Genomic DNA, 17,837 nt, shown 5'->3' on the forward strand with positions numbered 1-17,837 from the left:
TTCTCTATTAGGGTTTTGTGAGTGTGTGTGTGTGCTTGCAAGAGCTCAAGCTCTCTTCCCCCCTGCATCTTTTCATGGTATCAGAGCCTGGTTCGTGCTAAGGGCTGAGCTGCAAGCAAGAGAACCACAGGAAGCGGTACGAGGGTAAGAGCTTCAACTACTCTTCCCTATTGTGTTGGTGACTACACCCTTGTCGGGAGCTCTACGGGAGGCACCGGCAAACGATCTCTGATTGAGGAGCTTTCTTCGTGGGAGTAAAGCTATAGGGCAACTATACAGTCCTTCGGACTATAATTTTCGGGCCGAAAACGCGTTTCGGGCGCGTCTGGACCTCTGTTTTTCAGAAAGCAGGCGATTTCGAGCACTGCGGGTAAGTCATCGATTCTCTGCAGAACTCTGTTTTAAGAACTGCAGGAAGACAGATTGACTGTGCAGACACTGTGGGTGCTGCAAAGAGGTCTACAGTTGCCATTGGGTGTATGTATGCACATTGAGGTCACTGGTTGTGACATTTGAGAGTACTACAGTACCGCTGTGCAGAAAATACAGCAGTTGTGCAGGAAAAACCAGAGTGCAGTTTCTGGTAAAATTGTGTGTTTGGCAAGATGTCTAATGATGGCATAACACAGATTGTGGCTGAGAAGCTGGATAAGAATAACTTCCATGCTTGGAGGTTCAGGTTGACAAATTTCCTGATGGGAAAAGGCTATTGGGACTACATAGAAGGTGAACATGAAGAGGCACCGGAGATACCGGACATAAATCCTACTGCTGCAGATGTGAAAGAGTTTAAAGACTGGAACCAAGGAGCCAGGAAGGTTATGTATTGGCTATCCATTAGTATACAGGACACCATGATTGGGCACATTCAGGATGCCAAGTCCCCCAAGGAGGCGTGGGACACCTTGGTAAAGCTCTATGAAACAAATACCAAGGCACGTAAGATACAGTTGAAGAATGAACTTCATACTGTGGAGAAAAAGAGCATGTCTGTGAATGACTATGCGTTGAAGATAAAGGGTATTGTGGAATCCCTTGCATCTATTGGTGTTTCAGTAGATGATGATGACAAGGTGGAAGTCTGTCTACGTGGTCTCGGGCCACAATACAAGGCGTTTAAGACGTCTATTCAGACTCGGGAAAACATTCCCAACTTTACAGATTTGGTGTCTATGCTGATTATCAAAGAGAAGAACTTGGGTGAAGACCAACAGTCTTCACAAAGCAAAAACAGTTCAGAGCAACAGGCTTTCTACACGAGTTCAGGAAGAGGACGAGGTAGAGGAGGCCGTGGACGCGGTCAAGGAGGTGGCCGAACAGGTAATCAGAATTATGGCCAGCAGCAGCAACAACAACAACAGTCCCAGAATCAACAACAACAACAACACGTAGGTGGAAGAGGCAAATTCAGAGCCAGGGGGAGTCAAAGAGGCCGTGGAAATTGGCAAAGGCAATATAATGATGCACGTGAATGCTACTATTGTGGTAAGCCAGGACATGTGCAGTCAGAATGTTATAAGAAGCAGGCTGACATGCAAAATGGGAAAGTGCAGCAAAACAACTATGCATCCTCAAGCAGAAATAATGAGGACAATGAAAGGTTGTTTGTTATGCAGCATGTTGAAAATGCCATGTCTGAAAATGTTGATGCAGCACAAAAAGATAATGTATGGTATGTGGATTCAGGCGCTTCGAACCACATGACGAGTCATGGGGAGTGGTTTAAGGAGATGAAGAACCCGGAAAGACCAGGTTTTGTGGAAACAGGGATGACACTGCTCATCCAATTGCCCACGTTGGAGATGTGCCATTATCTATGCAGGATGGCAAAGTGAAGTACCTTGCAGATGTACTTCATGTACCGAACATAACAAAGAATCTGGTTTCAGTTGGCCAGATGATTGAGCAGGGGTTGTAGGTTCGGTTTAACCCTGATGGGTGTTATGTTGAAGATTTTAAAGACAAGTGCAGGTTGGTTGCAAAAGGCAACAGAGTGGGTAGAATGTTTACGTTGGATGTAGACATGCCTGAAATGAGTGCTGCGATGTTTGCAAATGGTTCAGGAGTTATTGCAGACACAGACATATGGCATAAAAGAATTGGACATGTAAATGTGCAGAGATTGAAGTCTATGCAGACAAAAGGAATTGTGACAGGGCTGCCAAAATTTAAAGTGGAAGGTATGCAGAAAATATGTGAAGCATGCCAATTTGGGAAGCAAACAAAGCATGTGTTTCCACGTAACAGATATGTGAGCAGAAATGCACTAGATGTTGTGCATTCAGATGTATGGGGTCCTACGAAGACCGTGTCTATGGGAGGCTGCAGGTACTATGTCACTTTCATTGATGACCACACAAGGAAAGTGTGGGTATATTTCATGAAGGAGAAGAGTGAGGTGTTCACTCACTTTCAGAATTTCAGAGTTTTGGTTGAAAAGCAAACAGGGAAATATGTAAAGTGCCTAAGGTCAGATGGAGGGGGAGAGTACTTCTCCAATGAGTTCTCTGAATTTTTGAAGAAGAATGGTATTCGGAGACAGTTTACATGCAGATACACTCCACAGCAAAATGGAGTTGCTGAGCGGAAAAACAGGCACATTGCTGAGATTGCGCGAGCATTGATGGAAGAGAAGAATATGCCGCATTGCTATTGGGCTGAGGCTGTTTCTACAGCAGTATACATCATGAACAGGACTCCAACTGCAGCCATACATGATGTAACTCCAGAGGAGAGGTTTACTGGCAGAAAACCAGATTTGTCTCATCTGAAAGTCTTTGGATGCATTGCATATGTGCATGTGCCAGATGAGCTGAGAACTAAGCTGGATCCGAAAGCTGAAAAATGTGTGTTTATTGGATATTCCCTTGAGCAAAAGGGATACAGGTGTTATAACCCTGCTACACGTGAGTTGAGGGTAAGCAGGGATGTTGTCTTTGATGAGATGAGCAGCTGGTATGCTGCTGAAAAAGAAGCTGTTGGGACTGATTTGAGTGGAAGTGTGGTTGCACAGAATGCAGGTCAGCAATCACAGTCTTTGAGTGGACCAGGAGAGTCCTCATCTAGTGGGTCTGTTGATAGACCATGGAGTGGCAGGCTACGTCATAATACCAGTCCTGCAAATGTGATTACTACATCACGTAAAGGAAAAGAGAAAGTGGTTGAGCCCCTTGGTATGCCTGACATTTCTGCAGGGCATTCTCATGTTGATGGAGAGTCTAGTGGCTCAGATATGAGCCTTGATGAGGAGCTTGGGATCCCAGCTATGAGAACACCTGGTGTAAAGAAGGCTATGGAAGCCATGAATGAGAAGCTGCGAAGATCTGGGAGAGTGAGAAATCCTGTGCAGATATTTACCTATGATGGTTATGTGGCACATCACTATGCATATATGGCAAAGGTTGTGCAGGTTGTTGAGCCCACATGCATTGATGAGGCTGTTGGAAATGTGTGTTGGGAGAAAGCTATGGATGAGGAGATGGATGCACTATATGGAAATGAAACTTGGGATTTAGTGCAATTGCCTGAAGGCAAGAAAGCTATTGGATGCAAGTGGGTGTACAAAGTAAAACATAACAGTGATGGAAGCATAAACAGGTACAAGGCTAGATTGGTAGCCAAAGGATATGCGCAGACATATGGGATTGATTATGAGGAAACTTTCAGCCCAGTTGCCAAGATGGCAACGGTGAGAGTTGTGATAGCAGTGGCTGCGTCAAAGCAATGGTCTTTACATCAGATGGATGTAAAGAATGCATTCTTGCATGGGGATTTGCAAGAAGAGGTGTATATGTTGCAGCCACCTGGTTATGAGGATGTGGGTCACCCCGAGCATGTTTGCAGGTTGAAGAAAGCCTTGTATGGCTTAAAGCAAGCACCAAGAGCATGGTCTGACAAGATCTCTGAATATCTTGTCACTATTGGCTTTCATGTAGCCAATGCAGATTTCTCATTGTATGTGAGACATGGTGATAGAGGGGTTGTGCTTGTTGTCATCTATGTAGATGACTTGATCATTACGGGGGACCATGATGCAGAGATCTTTGATGTAAAGATCTTGCTAAGACAGAAGTTTGAAATGAAGGATCTGGGGGAGCTCAGATATTTCTTGGGCATTGAGGTGATTAGATCACCACATGGTATTGGATTACTGCAGAGACAGTATGGCTTGGACATGTTGTCCAAGTATGGTATGACAGGCTGTAAGCCTATTTCTGTGCCATTGATCCTACTATGTACAGGAGCATAGTAGGAAGTTTGATTTACATGACGATCACCAGACCAGATTTGAGCTATGCTGTTGGGTTGGTGAGTCAGTTTATGCAGGTTCCACGGAAACCGCATTTGGATGCTGTGAGACGCATACTGAGGTATGTGAAGTTTACTTTACATTTTGGACTATTCTATGAGACTAGGACAGAGATATGTGTACATGGGTACACAGATGCTGATTGGGCTGGTAGTATCTCAGACAGAAGATCTACCAGTGGATTCATGTTTTCTTTGGGGAGTGTTGCTGTGACTTGGAGCAGCAAGAAGCAGCCTACGGTTGCTCTATCGAGTACGGAGGCCGAGTACAGAGGAGCTGCTATGGCAGCATGTGAGGTAGCTTGGTTGAGAAAGCTACTTGCAGATTTGGGTCTATCAGTGGATAGACAAGTTGTCATTTTCTGTGACAACATTAGCAGTATACAGTTGGCCAGGAACCCAGTCTTTCATGCTCGTACGAAGCACATAGAGGTCCACTACCATTTTGTCAGAGAGAGGGTCTTGGCAGGAGACCTTGACCTTGTTTATGTCAGCACAGAGGATCAGGTAGCTGACATCTTCACCAAAGCATTGGGTACAGAGAAGCTCCGCAGATTCAGGGCTTCACTTGGTGTACATGAGATGGAGTTGAGCTCGAGGGGGAGTGTTGAGATATCGAGCTCGTCTAGTGAGGCGGTGGCCACTGCTGATGACCCGCCTGGGGGATGGCCCCACACTTACACCACTGGCATGGTTGGTGAGATTATGGGAGATATGCGGCCAGTGGGATGACAGGCTGTGTGACAGCCATTCTAGAGACTGGCATAGTTATAGCGCCAGCTCATTTAGTCGGGTTCACACTATAGAGAACCCGTGTATGTATTGGTTGAGTACCTTTCATATTGTGTGTACTCTTATCTTGTATATGTTGTGTTGAGTGTTGAGTAAAGAAGAAGAAGCTTTTCAGCCTCTCACCTTGTGTGTTCTCTATTAGGGTTTTGTGAGTGTGTGTGTGTGCTTGCAAGAGCTCAAGCTCTCTTCCCCCCTGCATCTTTTCAGTAAGTGTTTTCCAAGTCTTGTACGTTGAAATTAAATTTTGTAATGCCATAAACCATACATACATGTGCTCTTATATGCGTAGTTCATACTACCTACTAGCATCGACCATTGTGCAAATAAGAGTTTGAAAAAATATATTTATAAGATGGGCGAGCTTGTGAGGTATGTAAAACCCATGTCAGATCACCCTTCATTATACCTTGCAAAATGAACGTGCATGAGGTATAACGTACTATTCATTTATTTTTCAGATATGTTAGTTTCAAAGCAATTGATCCAACCGCATTGAATGATGCGCGTGTTATGGCAGTGGAGATGGTTTGTTTGGTAGAGGAGACTTTTCCGCGAACCATTCTCACAAGTCAACTATATCTCATTGTGCATTTAGTGGACGAAATTGTTTTATGTGACACTGTGCATGCACGTTGGATGTTCTTCCTAGAGCGCTTCATGAAGACCTTAAAAGACTTTGTGAGGCAAAGTGCAAGGTCCGAAGGAAGCATGGCCGAGGGTTGGTTGATACAAGAGTCTCTTGTATATATTTCAGAATTTCTTGGTCAGGTGGACAGGTCTTTGCCCTGAAGAGGACTTGAGGAGATGACCTCTATTGTGCCTCAACGAAAAGGATAGAGTAAAGTAATTGACAGAACATTGATTGATGATCTCAATTTCACTTGCATCCTTAATAGTGATGTGATGAGCAGATGGGTTACAAGATATGAGGATGCAAAGACAAAAAGGCAAGCAGAAAGAGCTCTCTTTCGGAGGCAACATGGCTCTCGTAAGGCGTACCCTAAGCATCTAGCAACACTTCCGAATGATATCCATGTTGATTGGTTGCATGAGGAAATGGAGAGAGCAGAGAGCGACGAGGGGCTGCATATCACGGTGGAAGAATGGGAGTATGCACGAGGATGCATGTTAAAGGTACATAGAACTAATGTTTTGCATTAGTTGTAAGTGATTTGCTTTTAATATTTATTCACATTGCTTACACAAATATTGCTTCTATTTTGGTCTAGTGCACTATGTTCAATGCTATATGGTGTGAAGGCAAGCATTTTTCGAACACAAAGAATTGATGAAAAGAGGAATACACAAGATTGCGGTGCCATTAGTAGCTTTGAGGGAGCTAATGGAAAAATGGATGATTATTGTGGCACAATCCAAGACATATTTAGGCTTGACTTTCATCGCTTCTTTGTGTATGTTTTGGATGTCAAATGGCAAATGAACGTGGTGGAAAAAGGGCCTAATGCAACGATAAAACGCCATGCAATGGCTATGTAACTATTGACTCTATAAAGTTTTGGCAAACAAAGAAAGATAGGCTCGTATTACCACAACAATGTGAGCAGGTATGCATTTTTTTACTAATGTGTTTCATGTACATATATATCTAAGCTCGCGTATCCCTTGACTTTTGATATGCTAATTAATTACTGCAGTATGTGTATTTGAGTAGGTTATCTATCTGCCAATGGTGCATGACATTAAATGGTGGTACGTCATCCCTATTGCACCATGTTCCAAAGTGATGTATAATACATTCACTGATATGGAGCATATGGAGGATGTAACAAGCCGCAATGAAGATGATGTCGAACATGCCAATGATCGATGATCATGATAATGAGGATGAGCGTGCCATTTCTCATGATCATGAAAATGACCCTACCATTGAGGATGATGGTGATGTTGAGGATGATGGTGATGTTGATGAGGATGATCAGGACATCGATACCATTATCAATGGACAGAATATCGATAGTGGAATAAATTTAATCGTAGCCTTACAAATTGATCAAATGGATATTGATGTTGATCGTTTGGCAAGAATGGATCTTATTGAAGATGAGATCGAACCCTAACCAATCCATCATTGTATCGTTCTAAATTGATGACATTTCTATTGTATATGTTGTCTTTTAATTATCATCTCATGATTTATTTTTGAATATATTTCATTGTTGTAAATGCATGTAGTGGGATTGTGTAATGATATATACTGTAATGTACTATGAGATGATTTAAAGAAAATAGTTTTTAATTTTGTAAAGGAATGGAGTTTTTCTTAATAAAGCACTCGCGTGTAATAATGCATGTATATACACGCGATGATACACGCGTTTCTGAAACTAGTATACACGCGATTTTAGATGCCAATATACATGCACCCGATACTACTCATATACATGCGCGACCATACACGCGCCTGTAACTTATCGCGTGTATGGCAGCAGTGTCTTGTACTGTCAAGGGAGGATTCAATCTTTAGGATCTTTGTTTACTCCATAGTTTTGGATGAAGATATGAAAACCCCCTCATGTTTTTGTAGTTATATTTGGTTTAGATAAACCTAAGATATGTGTGGGTCAGGAGTGGAACGTGATACCCAAGTCATGGTATAGCCAGTGAGGCTTGTTCTTATCTCCTCATTGGTGATCGTGATGCCCATGTCATCCCGATCCATTCCACATTGAATCTAGTGTTTAGTCATGTCATGCTTTGGAATGAGGGAAGGAATGTTGGTATATTATGGTCAACCCTCACCATGAACCTATTTTCTTATAAAGGTTATTAGACCTTAGTGTGTGAATGGGTATTCGGATAAGGTGACAGCTAAATTTAGAAAATAGATGTAATGTCCAAAGTTAGTATTTTCTTATAAAGGTTATTAGACCCTTATAAAGGTTATTAGACCTTAGTGTGTGAATGGGTATTCGGATAAGGTGACAGCTAAATTTAGAAAATAGATGTAATGTCCAAATTTAGTAGCATCATGCAAGGAGTCGTATATGTCAAGGGGAGAAACTTGTGGAGAAAAGAACCTTTTCTATGTCTACGTATTAATGATACACCCTTCATTCAATAATATAAAGTACACTTTTGCCTATTATTGTGTCTCTCTCACATTTCGAGATATAGAACGTTAAGTGTAATTAGAAGTAGGATTAGTATTAGAAAGTACACCCTATTATTGTGTCTCTTCACATTTTAAGATGTAGACCATTAAGTACTAAGTGTCAGTATTTTTGTTCAATCAATTTGCTCCCCAATTTGTAACATTCATGGCTGCCATGTGCATGATTCCTATACTAAAATTAGTTTTTATTTTGAAAAGAGACCATTTTTAGCCACATATAAATATTTGGAAGGCAAATCATGCCCTCTTTACTCTTGCTATGTATGATTATCTTGTTTAAATTATTGATACATTTTATTATTATTGTGTCTTATCAATGTAATCTAATTTTCTCTATGCAAATATCCCCTAAAGTTTAAACATTTCATGAGCCAGCCTTTGCAAGTGGTTAACTAAGGTTTCCTTTCCAAAGATTTCTTAACTAAGATTTCCAAGGTTCCTCCTTCTTGATTTGAAAATGCAAAAAGTGAAAATGACATCATGTTCCAAATGACCATCTTATGTGAAAATAATACACATCCTTTAATATATAGTGAATTCTATAAGCAATGCTTAAAGAAACTTAAGAATCATCACACAAAAGATTGGGGATAAGTCATTGAATGAAGATCATGTCATATTAGAAATCTATAGGCAATGGCACTTAAAGAAACTTAAGAATCATCGCACAAAAATTGGGGATAAGTCGTCATTGATTGGAGATCATGCCATATGTGTTGCTTTCTTTTAATGTGCCACTTATCGCATCTATATCAAGGGTATATGCACCTCTTGGTGTATGCATGTTAAGATAATACACTTCTTACAATCTCTTAAGGTTTATGGTGTCATGTACCTAGACGTATTGATTTTTAATTAGATATTTCACCTTCCATCTTTCAAAAGATACTAAGTTTATGGTGTCACACCTAGACATATTGATTATATAATTCACCTCCATCTTTGGAAAGAGAGTGAGTTTATGACTACTTTTTGAATATTTATAAGTACTAAAGTTTAAAACAAATTTTAAAAGGAAAATAGTAAGTGTGTCTACTATTAGTTTCAAGTTTGGTCACAGTCCAAGGTAAAAAAAATAAGTCACCAGTAAAATGGTATAAGTATAGATGGGTTGGCGAATCTTTTTATATATGAACCCATAAACTTTAGAAACTTAAGAAAATCTTTGAAATTTTCTATCTTGTATGGTAGTAAGTAGTGTACTTTTGGCGAATTTGTCTCCAGAACCCACTGTAAACTTTAGAAACTTGAGCAAATCTTTGAAATTTTCTATCTTGTATGGTAGTATGTAGTGCACTTTTGTCGAATTTATCTCGAGAACCCACTAAAAACTAGAAAATTTTGGGCAAACCTTATATAAAGGATTAACTTAAGATATCACATGAGTTTTTATCATGCTTTTAATAAAACTAAGGATTGACTTAAGACAACATATGAGTTTTTATCATGATTTTAATAAACCTATTCTTTACAATTTTTTTCATAATTATTATCTCTAGAGATTTATCGAATTGCCTATGAAAATAATATCTATGAACACAAACATTATCTTTCATAGATATTCACAAATCTCATTAAGAAAAACCAAGCAATATACACGTGACTTTGATTAATTTTCATTTGTCAAGCAAGGGCCACTAGGTGGGAGAGCCTATAGTTGGCACTATCCCCATGTAGCTGGATATATATGGGACTCTCCACCTTTCCATTTTAGTACACCTCGGCAAAAGTATTGTCTCTGCTCTCTCCCCTTCTATGTAGCTCCCTTGGTAATTACACTTTTCACCGCATCACTCTACCTTGAGTGATGGGTCTTATTAAAGATTTGGCATTTTCCCCTTAAGAAATAATCAAAGGAGGATGTGGGTTTTGTACAGTGAGAGTTGACGCTTGGGGAACTCAATTAGGAATATGTAAGATAGCACATGGGTTCAACAAAAACTTTTTGGTATTTTTGGACCTCATGGACTCAATAAAAGTTTTCATACACATAGGTAATTTTAAATAAAAAAGTAAAAACTGTAAGTTTGGGCCAAAAAGGGTACTTCATTTCCTCCAAAACTTACAAATGGGGCATATTTAAAATGCCAAAATTTTAAAGAGAAGAAGGTATTAAAAACACCTCTTGAACATATGCGATATAAAGAAATTTTCAACTAACCTCCCCCATGTGGCGATTGGACAACAAGGGAGAGGTGGGACATTGGTAACATGAGGGTGGCCTGGGGTGCTGGTATAGAGGAGATGGCTAGGCTCAGGCTATGGTATTGAAGGGTGATGTGGTAGGATCAACTCATGTCTAGGTATTGAACATGACATGTTGAGAATAACAAATCAATGTTCAACACTCATAACATCTTGAATAATGTGGCCTGGCATTCATGAAGATTTCCAAGGATAGAAATGGAGTTTTGAAATCAATCTAGTTATAATAGGCAATCTTGAAACATACATGGAAAATATGTGTTGGTTTCAAAGAGCATGAAGTGAATGCGAAATTCATGAAGGTTTGCACGTTGGAAATAGAATTCTTAAATATATGTGTTGGTTTCTCGATGAGCTTAAAGTGAATGAAAAAAACCTTAGATTGATCCTAGTAGCTTGATTTTGAGTCATTGTTAATGTTTTTGCTACTACAGTAAATCATGCAAGGGCTTATGATATGCTTGACATCAAGCTATCACATATCTAGTAAGATATTCATCCATGTGCGAAATAGAATCTCTCTCTTGTTTTCTTTCTATGGAAATAGATTGTTCCAAGGTGCATCCATTGTGAAGGAGCTCCACAGTGACGTGGATGACATGAAAGTAACATGGTTAGAAACTAAACGTGAGATTTGTTTTGTGGGCGGAGGATGATTTGAAGCTTACACGAATGTTTGGTTTTTCAAAGGTAGGTGTGTGCAATACTAAATAGGTAGTTAGAAAACGAAATGAGAGGAGCGCCATGTGTTAAGCAATCACGCGTGAAAGGGAGAGGATCATGGTGTGAGAGAATAAAGGTGGAGGAGGTGTGAAACAGGGAAAAAAATATGGCACGTGAAATTTTGTTGGAAGGTTCAAACACGTGGGGGGCCAACATAGCCATAGGTCACATATTGGGTGTATCGAAGTACGCGTGGTGTGAAATAGTATATACGAGAAGATAAAACAAAGAGGGCTGTGACAGGTCCCCCAAATTGACAAGAATGACTCTTGACGAGGTCTCTTGCCCATGCAAACCTATAGTCTTTTTAGAACGCAAATAAATGTACATTCAGATGATGATCTTGGAGAATATATATTTAGGCATTTTATTATATCAAGATGATCATTCTATTTTCTTGGAGAATATATAGGCATTTTTTTTACTTAATTTAAAGGATATATCGGAGAATATATTTTCTTGGAGAATATATCGGCCCTTTATTTATTCGAGTCATCTTTTTTTTTAAAGGAAGAAAGACCTTTATTTATTGACAAAGGGAAAACCAAAATAGATTTTTAGTTTTTTCTTCTTCTTTTTTTAAAGGGTCCAACGGCCAGCCTGGCTCGCATTGTAGAATGAACGTTCAAACGTTTCCGGGTCTTGTTCATGTGTTCCTTTTCTCTGCGTGTTTTGTGCTTTCTCAAAAGTGTCAAGACGGTAGCAGCCTTCTCTCTCTCTCTCGAGATCTCTACCTCAAATTCGCAGCCTTTTCTCTCTCTCTCTCTCTCTCTCTCTGTGTGTGTGTGTGTGTGGAGATCTCTACCTCAAATTCTCAATAATCCTTTTTGATCTCTCACACTAACAAGCACAATTTTAAGAATAGATACTACCAACCTAGGAGCACGAGGAGAGAGGAGGAGGAGATCTTGGACTCTATTTGCTTATCATTAACCGAGATATGAGCTTGTGCAAAAGGCATCCTTTCGCCCCCCTCAAAATCCAAAGCACAGATTGGCCGGAGCAGAGATCTTCTGATTGAGGTGGCATAGTACACCCATGGGTCTCAACCAAGGGAGGCAAATAAAAGGGTGCAAAGCCAGCGGTTTTCTTCCATTGAGAACGAGCCTCCCATTCTCTCTCTCTCTCTCTCTCTCTCTCTCTCTCTCTCTCTCTCTCTCTCTGTGTGTGCGCGCGCTCAATTGATCATCATCGCCATTAGAATAGGCTTTATAGATGTAGTCTGTCGAGGGTTTGCCCTTGGCTGATGAGCCAAGTACTGTCCACACTGATTTCTATACACTTTTCAGGTGAGCACAGCAAGGATGTGGGTGGCCGAGAATGACAAGATAGCCGCTCGTGAATGCTTAGTTTTAGTAGTGTTCCTCTCTGTTATCGCCTTCTGTGATTCTCTCTCTGACGACAGACAATACTTACTTCAATTCAAAAACAGTGTACAGGGCCCTAACTGGCCTCCCAACAGCTGGAATGATAACCTTACCTCGCCCTGCAGCTGGGAGGGGGTCTCTTGCACACCTGCTGGCCGCGTTTCCGGCCTGCAGCTTACCTCTCTCAACCTTTCCGGTAGCCTTCCCCACAGCATCTCAATGCTCACAGAGATCAAAACTCTCAATCTTTCCATCAATCAGATCCACGGCGAAATTCCGGCAAGCATCGCTAACTGCCGATCCCTGCAAGTCCTGGACCTCAGCAGCAACAAGCTTACTGGAGACATTCCGGCAGAGGTGGGGCTTTTAGCACTGCTGGAAGTGATGGATCTATCTGTGAACAACCTTTCCAGCGCCATTCCGGTGGAGATTGCCGAGCTGCATAACCTGCACACGCTCAACCTGTTCAGCAACTCCTTCAATGGCACCATTCCAACGGAGCTCGGCAACATGAACTCTCTCCAGCAACTGGCGATGTTCAGCAACAAATTGACGGGATCCATCCCCTTGTCGCTCGGCAACCTTAAGAACCTCCGCCTGCTCCGTCTGGGGAACAACGCTCTGGATGGATCAATTCCGGCAGAGCTGAGCGGCTGCCATACCTTGCAGGTGCTGGGCCTTGCGCAGAACAAGCTAGAGGGGACAATCCCTCAAGAGATTGGAAATCTTAAAAACTTGACTTATTTAGCTCTTTGGAAGAATCGGCTAAAAGGAACCATCCCCCGCCAGCTTGGAAACCTGAGAAAGTTGACCACTCTGGCTTTGTACTACAACAGTGAGCTCTCCGGAGACATACCGCCGGAGCTCGGCAATCTGCAGAAGCTGCAGTACCTCTACCTGTACAGCAACAATTTCACCGGAAGCATTCCATGGCAACTGGGCAACTGCACCTCTATTGTAGAGCTGGATCTGTCCATGAATAAGCTGTCGGGAGAAATTCCGTTCGAGCTTGGCAATCTCCGGTACATGACGCTACTGCAGCTTTTCCAGAACAACCTCACGGGATCCATCCCTCCTCAGTTTGGCAACCTGGTCAGTATCCAGAGGATGGACTTCTCCCTCAACCAGCTTTCTGGCAGCATCCCCGTCCAATTGCAAACCCTCACGACACTAACAGAATTGTTGCTCGCCGAAAACATCTTGACAGGCAGCATCCCCCCTCTTCTGGGTTACTACAGCAACCTGACCGTCTTCGAAGTTTCCATCAACCAGCTCACAGGAAAAATACCAGAGAAGCTCTGCAATAACGGCCAACTAGCCAGGTTGAGTTTGGGCTCAAACCAGGTAACGGGCAGCATTCCGGAAGGGGTGAAGGATTGCTTCTCGCTAACTGGGTTAGATCTCGGTCAGAACAACCTCTCGGGCGCAATTCCGTCGGAGCTTAGCCTTCTGTCCCACCTGACATATCTTGATCTCTCTCACAACCAATTCGTGGGCAGCGTTCCGTCGGAATTGGGTTACCTGGCCAATCTCATGTACCTCATTATCTCCGGCAATCATCTGTCGGGGCAGCTGCCGAACGAACTCGGAAAGCTCACGAAGCTAGGATCCTTTCAAGCTTCTGGCAATCGATTCAATGGAACCATTCCTGTCGAGATTGCAAACTGTACCAGCCTGGAGAGGCTCGACTTGAGCAGAAACTCTCTTTCCGGCGGCATTCCGACGGAGCTGTCGCAGCTGCAGAAGCTGGCGAATCTGGATTTGTCCGACAACAGGCTGACGGAGGGAATTCCGGCAGAAATTGGCAATTTAGGTCATCTAATAGAGCTGCAGCTGGGGGGGAACTCTCTCAGTGGTGAGATTCCGGCAGAGTTGGGCAAGCTAACGAGCCTGAGTATAGCTCTTAGTCTGAGAAACAACAATTTAAGAGGCAAGATTCCAACGGAGCTGGGAGATCTACCTCTACTGAACAATCTCTATTTGGACCGCAACCAGCTGTCTGGAGAGATACCGTCATCGTTCGCCCACTCCGCCAGCCTCCTTGTCTTCAATGTGTCTTTCAATCTATTGACAGGCCCAATACCCACCATTTTTGACAGCATGAGTCCCGACAACTTCATCAACAACACGGGACTCTGCGGAGCCTCTCTCCCCATCCGTTGTCAATCCTCTTCTCAACCTTCTAGTGATACCCTCGCAATCTCTCCGCAGACCATCGTCGGCATCGTTGTGGGTCTCCTTGGCCTCTCCATCCTCGCCATCATGGTTGCTGCTTTCTGCTTTTGCCAGAGATCGCCCTCACCCAGCGCCTTCGATCATGGCGTGCAGGATGAAGAAAAGGCAGGGGAAGAGTCCTACGTCGCTGCAGCGATGCCGGGGTTAAACTTCCAGGACGTTCTAGAAGCGACCGGTCACTTCTCGGCAAGCTGCGAGATAGGACGGGGGGGGTGCGGCACAGTGTACAAGGCCAAGCTTCCTTCGGGCAAAGTGATTGCAGTGAAGAGGGTGGCCTCACAACGAGAAGGATCTGCAATGGAGAACAGCTTCAATGCGGAAATCGAAACCCTGGGCAAGATAAGGCATGGCAACATTGTCAAGCTGTATGGATTCTGCTACCATCAAGAGGCCAATCTTCTCTTGTATGAGTATATGGCCAAGGGAAGCCTCGGCGAGCATTTGCATGGGACTGCTGGTGGTATACCATCTTCATCCTGCGGCTTGGATTGGGAGGCGCGATACCAGATTGCGGTTGGCTCCGCGCAAGGGCTAGCCTATCTACACCACGACTGCAAGCCCCCTATTGTCCATCGGGACATCAAGTGCAACAACATCTTGCTTGATGAGGAGATGAAAGCGCATGTGGGCGACTTTGGCCTCGCCAAGATCATGGACGTCCCCTACTCCATGTCCATGTCCGCCATTGCTGGATCTTATGGCTACATTGCTCCTGGTGCGCCTCCCCCTCTCTCTCTCTCGCTCTCTCACACACACATCGTTAATGCATGCTAGTGTACATGGTATAATAAGTATCATAGAGCTTAGCTTTGTTCTCATTCGTGCTATATATGTATGTATACATGAGTAATGTCTATGTATGGTATGTTGGTTGCTGTGTGTAAACTTTCATCCTTGGCTTAGTCACACAAGATTTCACAAGTCTAATATCAATGGTCTAGAGCATCCATCCACATCGCTTGAAAAATGCATGATTGTATCATAGTGCTACACATAGAGGCCCTCAAAAAAAGTAGTGAAGGTGAAAGGGGAAAAGCTAAAGGAATATATATGCATTATTGCTCTTACAAGGTTCCTTCATAGATTTCTCCAAGGAAGGGAGAGAACTTAGGCTTTGTATGTACATTAGGTGTCTACAACATCATATCACTAAGCCATATTTTATCCAATGTTCATTGATCATGAGCCCTCCTTTACATAGTGATCCAATGTTCATTGATCATGAGCCCTCCTTTACATAGTGATCCAATGTTCATTGATCATGAGCCCTCCTTTACATAGTGATCCAATCACTTATAGCTACATCGACCTTGTCCTCACTACTTCAAATTAAGTGTTCACCTTCATGTCGTAATGCCTTAGCAATTAGTGATAGTCTATGCTAGATGTTAGCTTTGAGTAAGTATTCAACCAATTGATTTAAAAGAGTACAACTTACATGTGTTCATTTCTCTTCTTGAGCACTTTCATGCCTTTTTGATGTTACACCATGTTTACATGTGAAAGTGAGCTTCTATATGTCTCTAAATGGTTCTCTCTTCATGTTTGCAGAGTATGCTTACTCTATGAAAATCACAAGCAAATGTGATGTCTACAGCTTTGGAGTGGTCCTCTTAGAACTCCTCACAGGGAAGCTACCAGTGCAGTCATTAGAGCATGGAGGAGATCTTGTGACTTGGGTTAAAAGCTCCATAGTCTTGAAAAAGGATCTTAAGCAAGTCTTTGATTTAAGGTTAGATCTAGGCAACCGCTCAATCTTAATAGAAATGGTGGTTGTTTTAAAGATTGCACTCCTATGTACAAGCCTCTTGCCCTTGGATAGGCCCTCGATGCGTGAGGTGGTATGCATGCTTGTTGGGGTAAAAAAAGAGTTGGAGACAAGGGAGAGAATTGAAAATAGGTTACACACATTAGCAACGGAAGAGGAAGACTTCCTTAGAATTTCCATACAAATGTAACATGCATTTTGTAAGCGAAATGGTTCTTGAAAAAGCCTTCGTGGCACCAATTTTTGAAACATACGTTTTGTAAGCTAAATGATTCTTGAAAAAACCTTCATGGCACCAATTTTTTGGTGGGCAATTTTGGTTTCTTATTCATTCATGCTTAATGTCAAATGCTATATCTTTTTTTGAGTGATTGACTTGAAATATTTGGATGCTAAGGTTTGAAAAGTTGATTTTAGTGATTTCTTTTGAGCGATTGATTTCAAATATTTGGATGAGGAGATTTGAAAATTTGTACTCGCATGTCAATGAGCTAGGGTATTATCTCCAATGGCACAACATTATGAATAGGAACATCGCATACAATACTGAAACCACATTTTAGCATCTCATAAAATGTGTGCATGCACTTTCAAACATATTTTCTATAATTTGTTGGCTCTTGAAACCCTCCTACATAGGAACTGCCTCCTGTAGATGTCCTCCTCTTATGAAAAGGGTAAGATTTTAAAAGGTTTAAACACCCAACTAGCACACAGAATCATTAGGACTTGTTTGGGGTCTTCTTGGGCCCTTTTATTTGGACACTTAGTTAGATGCTTAAAATGCTAATCAAGCTTTGACCAAGCTAGTGGCCTAGGCCTGAAAATGCATTTTTCCTTTTCTACAAAAAAGAAAATAGGCCAAAAGGTGATCTAATCATTAGATCTTCTGTCCTTGGGAAGGAATATGGACCTACCTGCCTTTTTGTCTTGTAGTGAAGTACCTTTCACAAAGAATGTTTGAAAATTTTCGTCACTTTGTTCCCTCCCTTTTTGGAGGTGCTGCAGATCCCACTCTCTCTCTACTCTCTCTCTAAAACGCGTTTAGGGTGTTTTACTTGGGTAAGGGCTTCTTTTTCTCTCTCTAGGAGCCATGGCCTGCAGATCTGGACCTCCTACTCCATCATCCTCTCCACCAGCTCTCATGGAAGAGCTCACCATCCCCTCTTGTGAAGGTACAGATCTACACATCCTTGCCAAGCTGCAGCTCTCCATCTCCATCACTAGCAAGCTCTCCATATCTATCATCCTCTCCACCAGCTCTCATTGAAGAGCTCACCATCCCCTCCTGTGAAGGTACAGATCT

The 17,837-nt window shown here is 42.3% G+C and overlaps 1 protein-coding gene across 1 annotated transcript; it reads left to right on the forward strand.

Annotated features, from left to right (window-relative positions):
- The first annotated feature begins 11,863 nt into the window (after positions 1-11,863).
- On the forward strand, positions 11,864-16,852 carry LOC147606835 (uncharacterized). The gene is made up of 2 exons (XM_086791062.1): positions 11,864-15,478; positions 16,315-16,852. Exons 1-2 carry the CDS (start codon positions 12,466-12,468, stop codon positions 16,719-16,721), a joined length of 3,420 nt encoding a protein of 1,139 aa, XP_086647188.1. The 5' UTR covers positions 11,864-12,465; the 3' UTR covers positions 16,722-16,852.
- Positions 16,853-17,837: the final 985 nt, after the last annotated feature.

The sequence above is a fragment of the Cibotium barometz genome, chromosome 56 (genome assembly GCF_041138505.1).
Source record: "Cibotium barometz isolate CiBa-2024 chromosome 56, ASM4113850v1, whole genome shotgun sequence".
NCBI lineage: Eukaryota > Viridiplantae > Streptophyta > Polypodiopsida > Cyatheales > Cibotiaceae > Cibotium > Cibotium barometz.

What these genes read in the sequence shown, in the direction of transcription:
- LOC147606835 (XM_086791062.1), top strand. Translation starts at nt 12,466, where the DNA reads ATGTGGGTGGCCGAGAATGACAAGATAGCCGCTCGTGAATGCTTAGTT. An exon ending in TTATGGCTACATTGCTCCTG is followed by an intron (nt 15,479 to 16,314) that starts GTGCGCCTCCCC and finishes TCATGTTTGCAG; the next exon opens with AGTATGCTTACTCTATGAAA.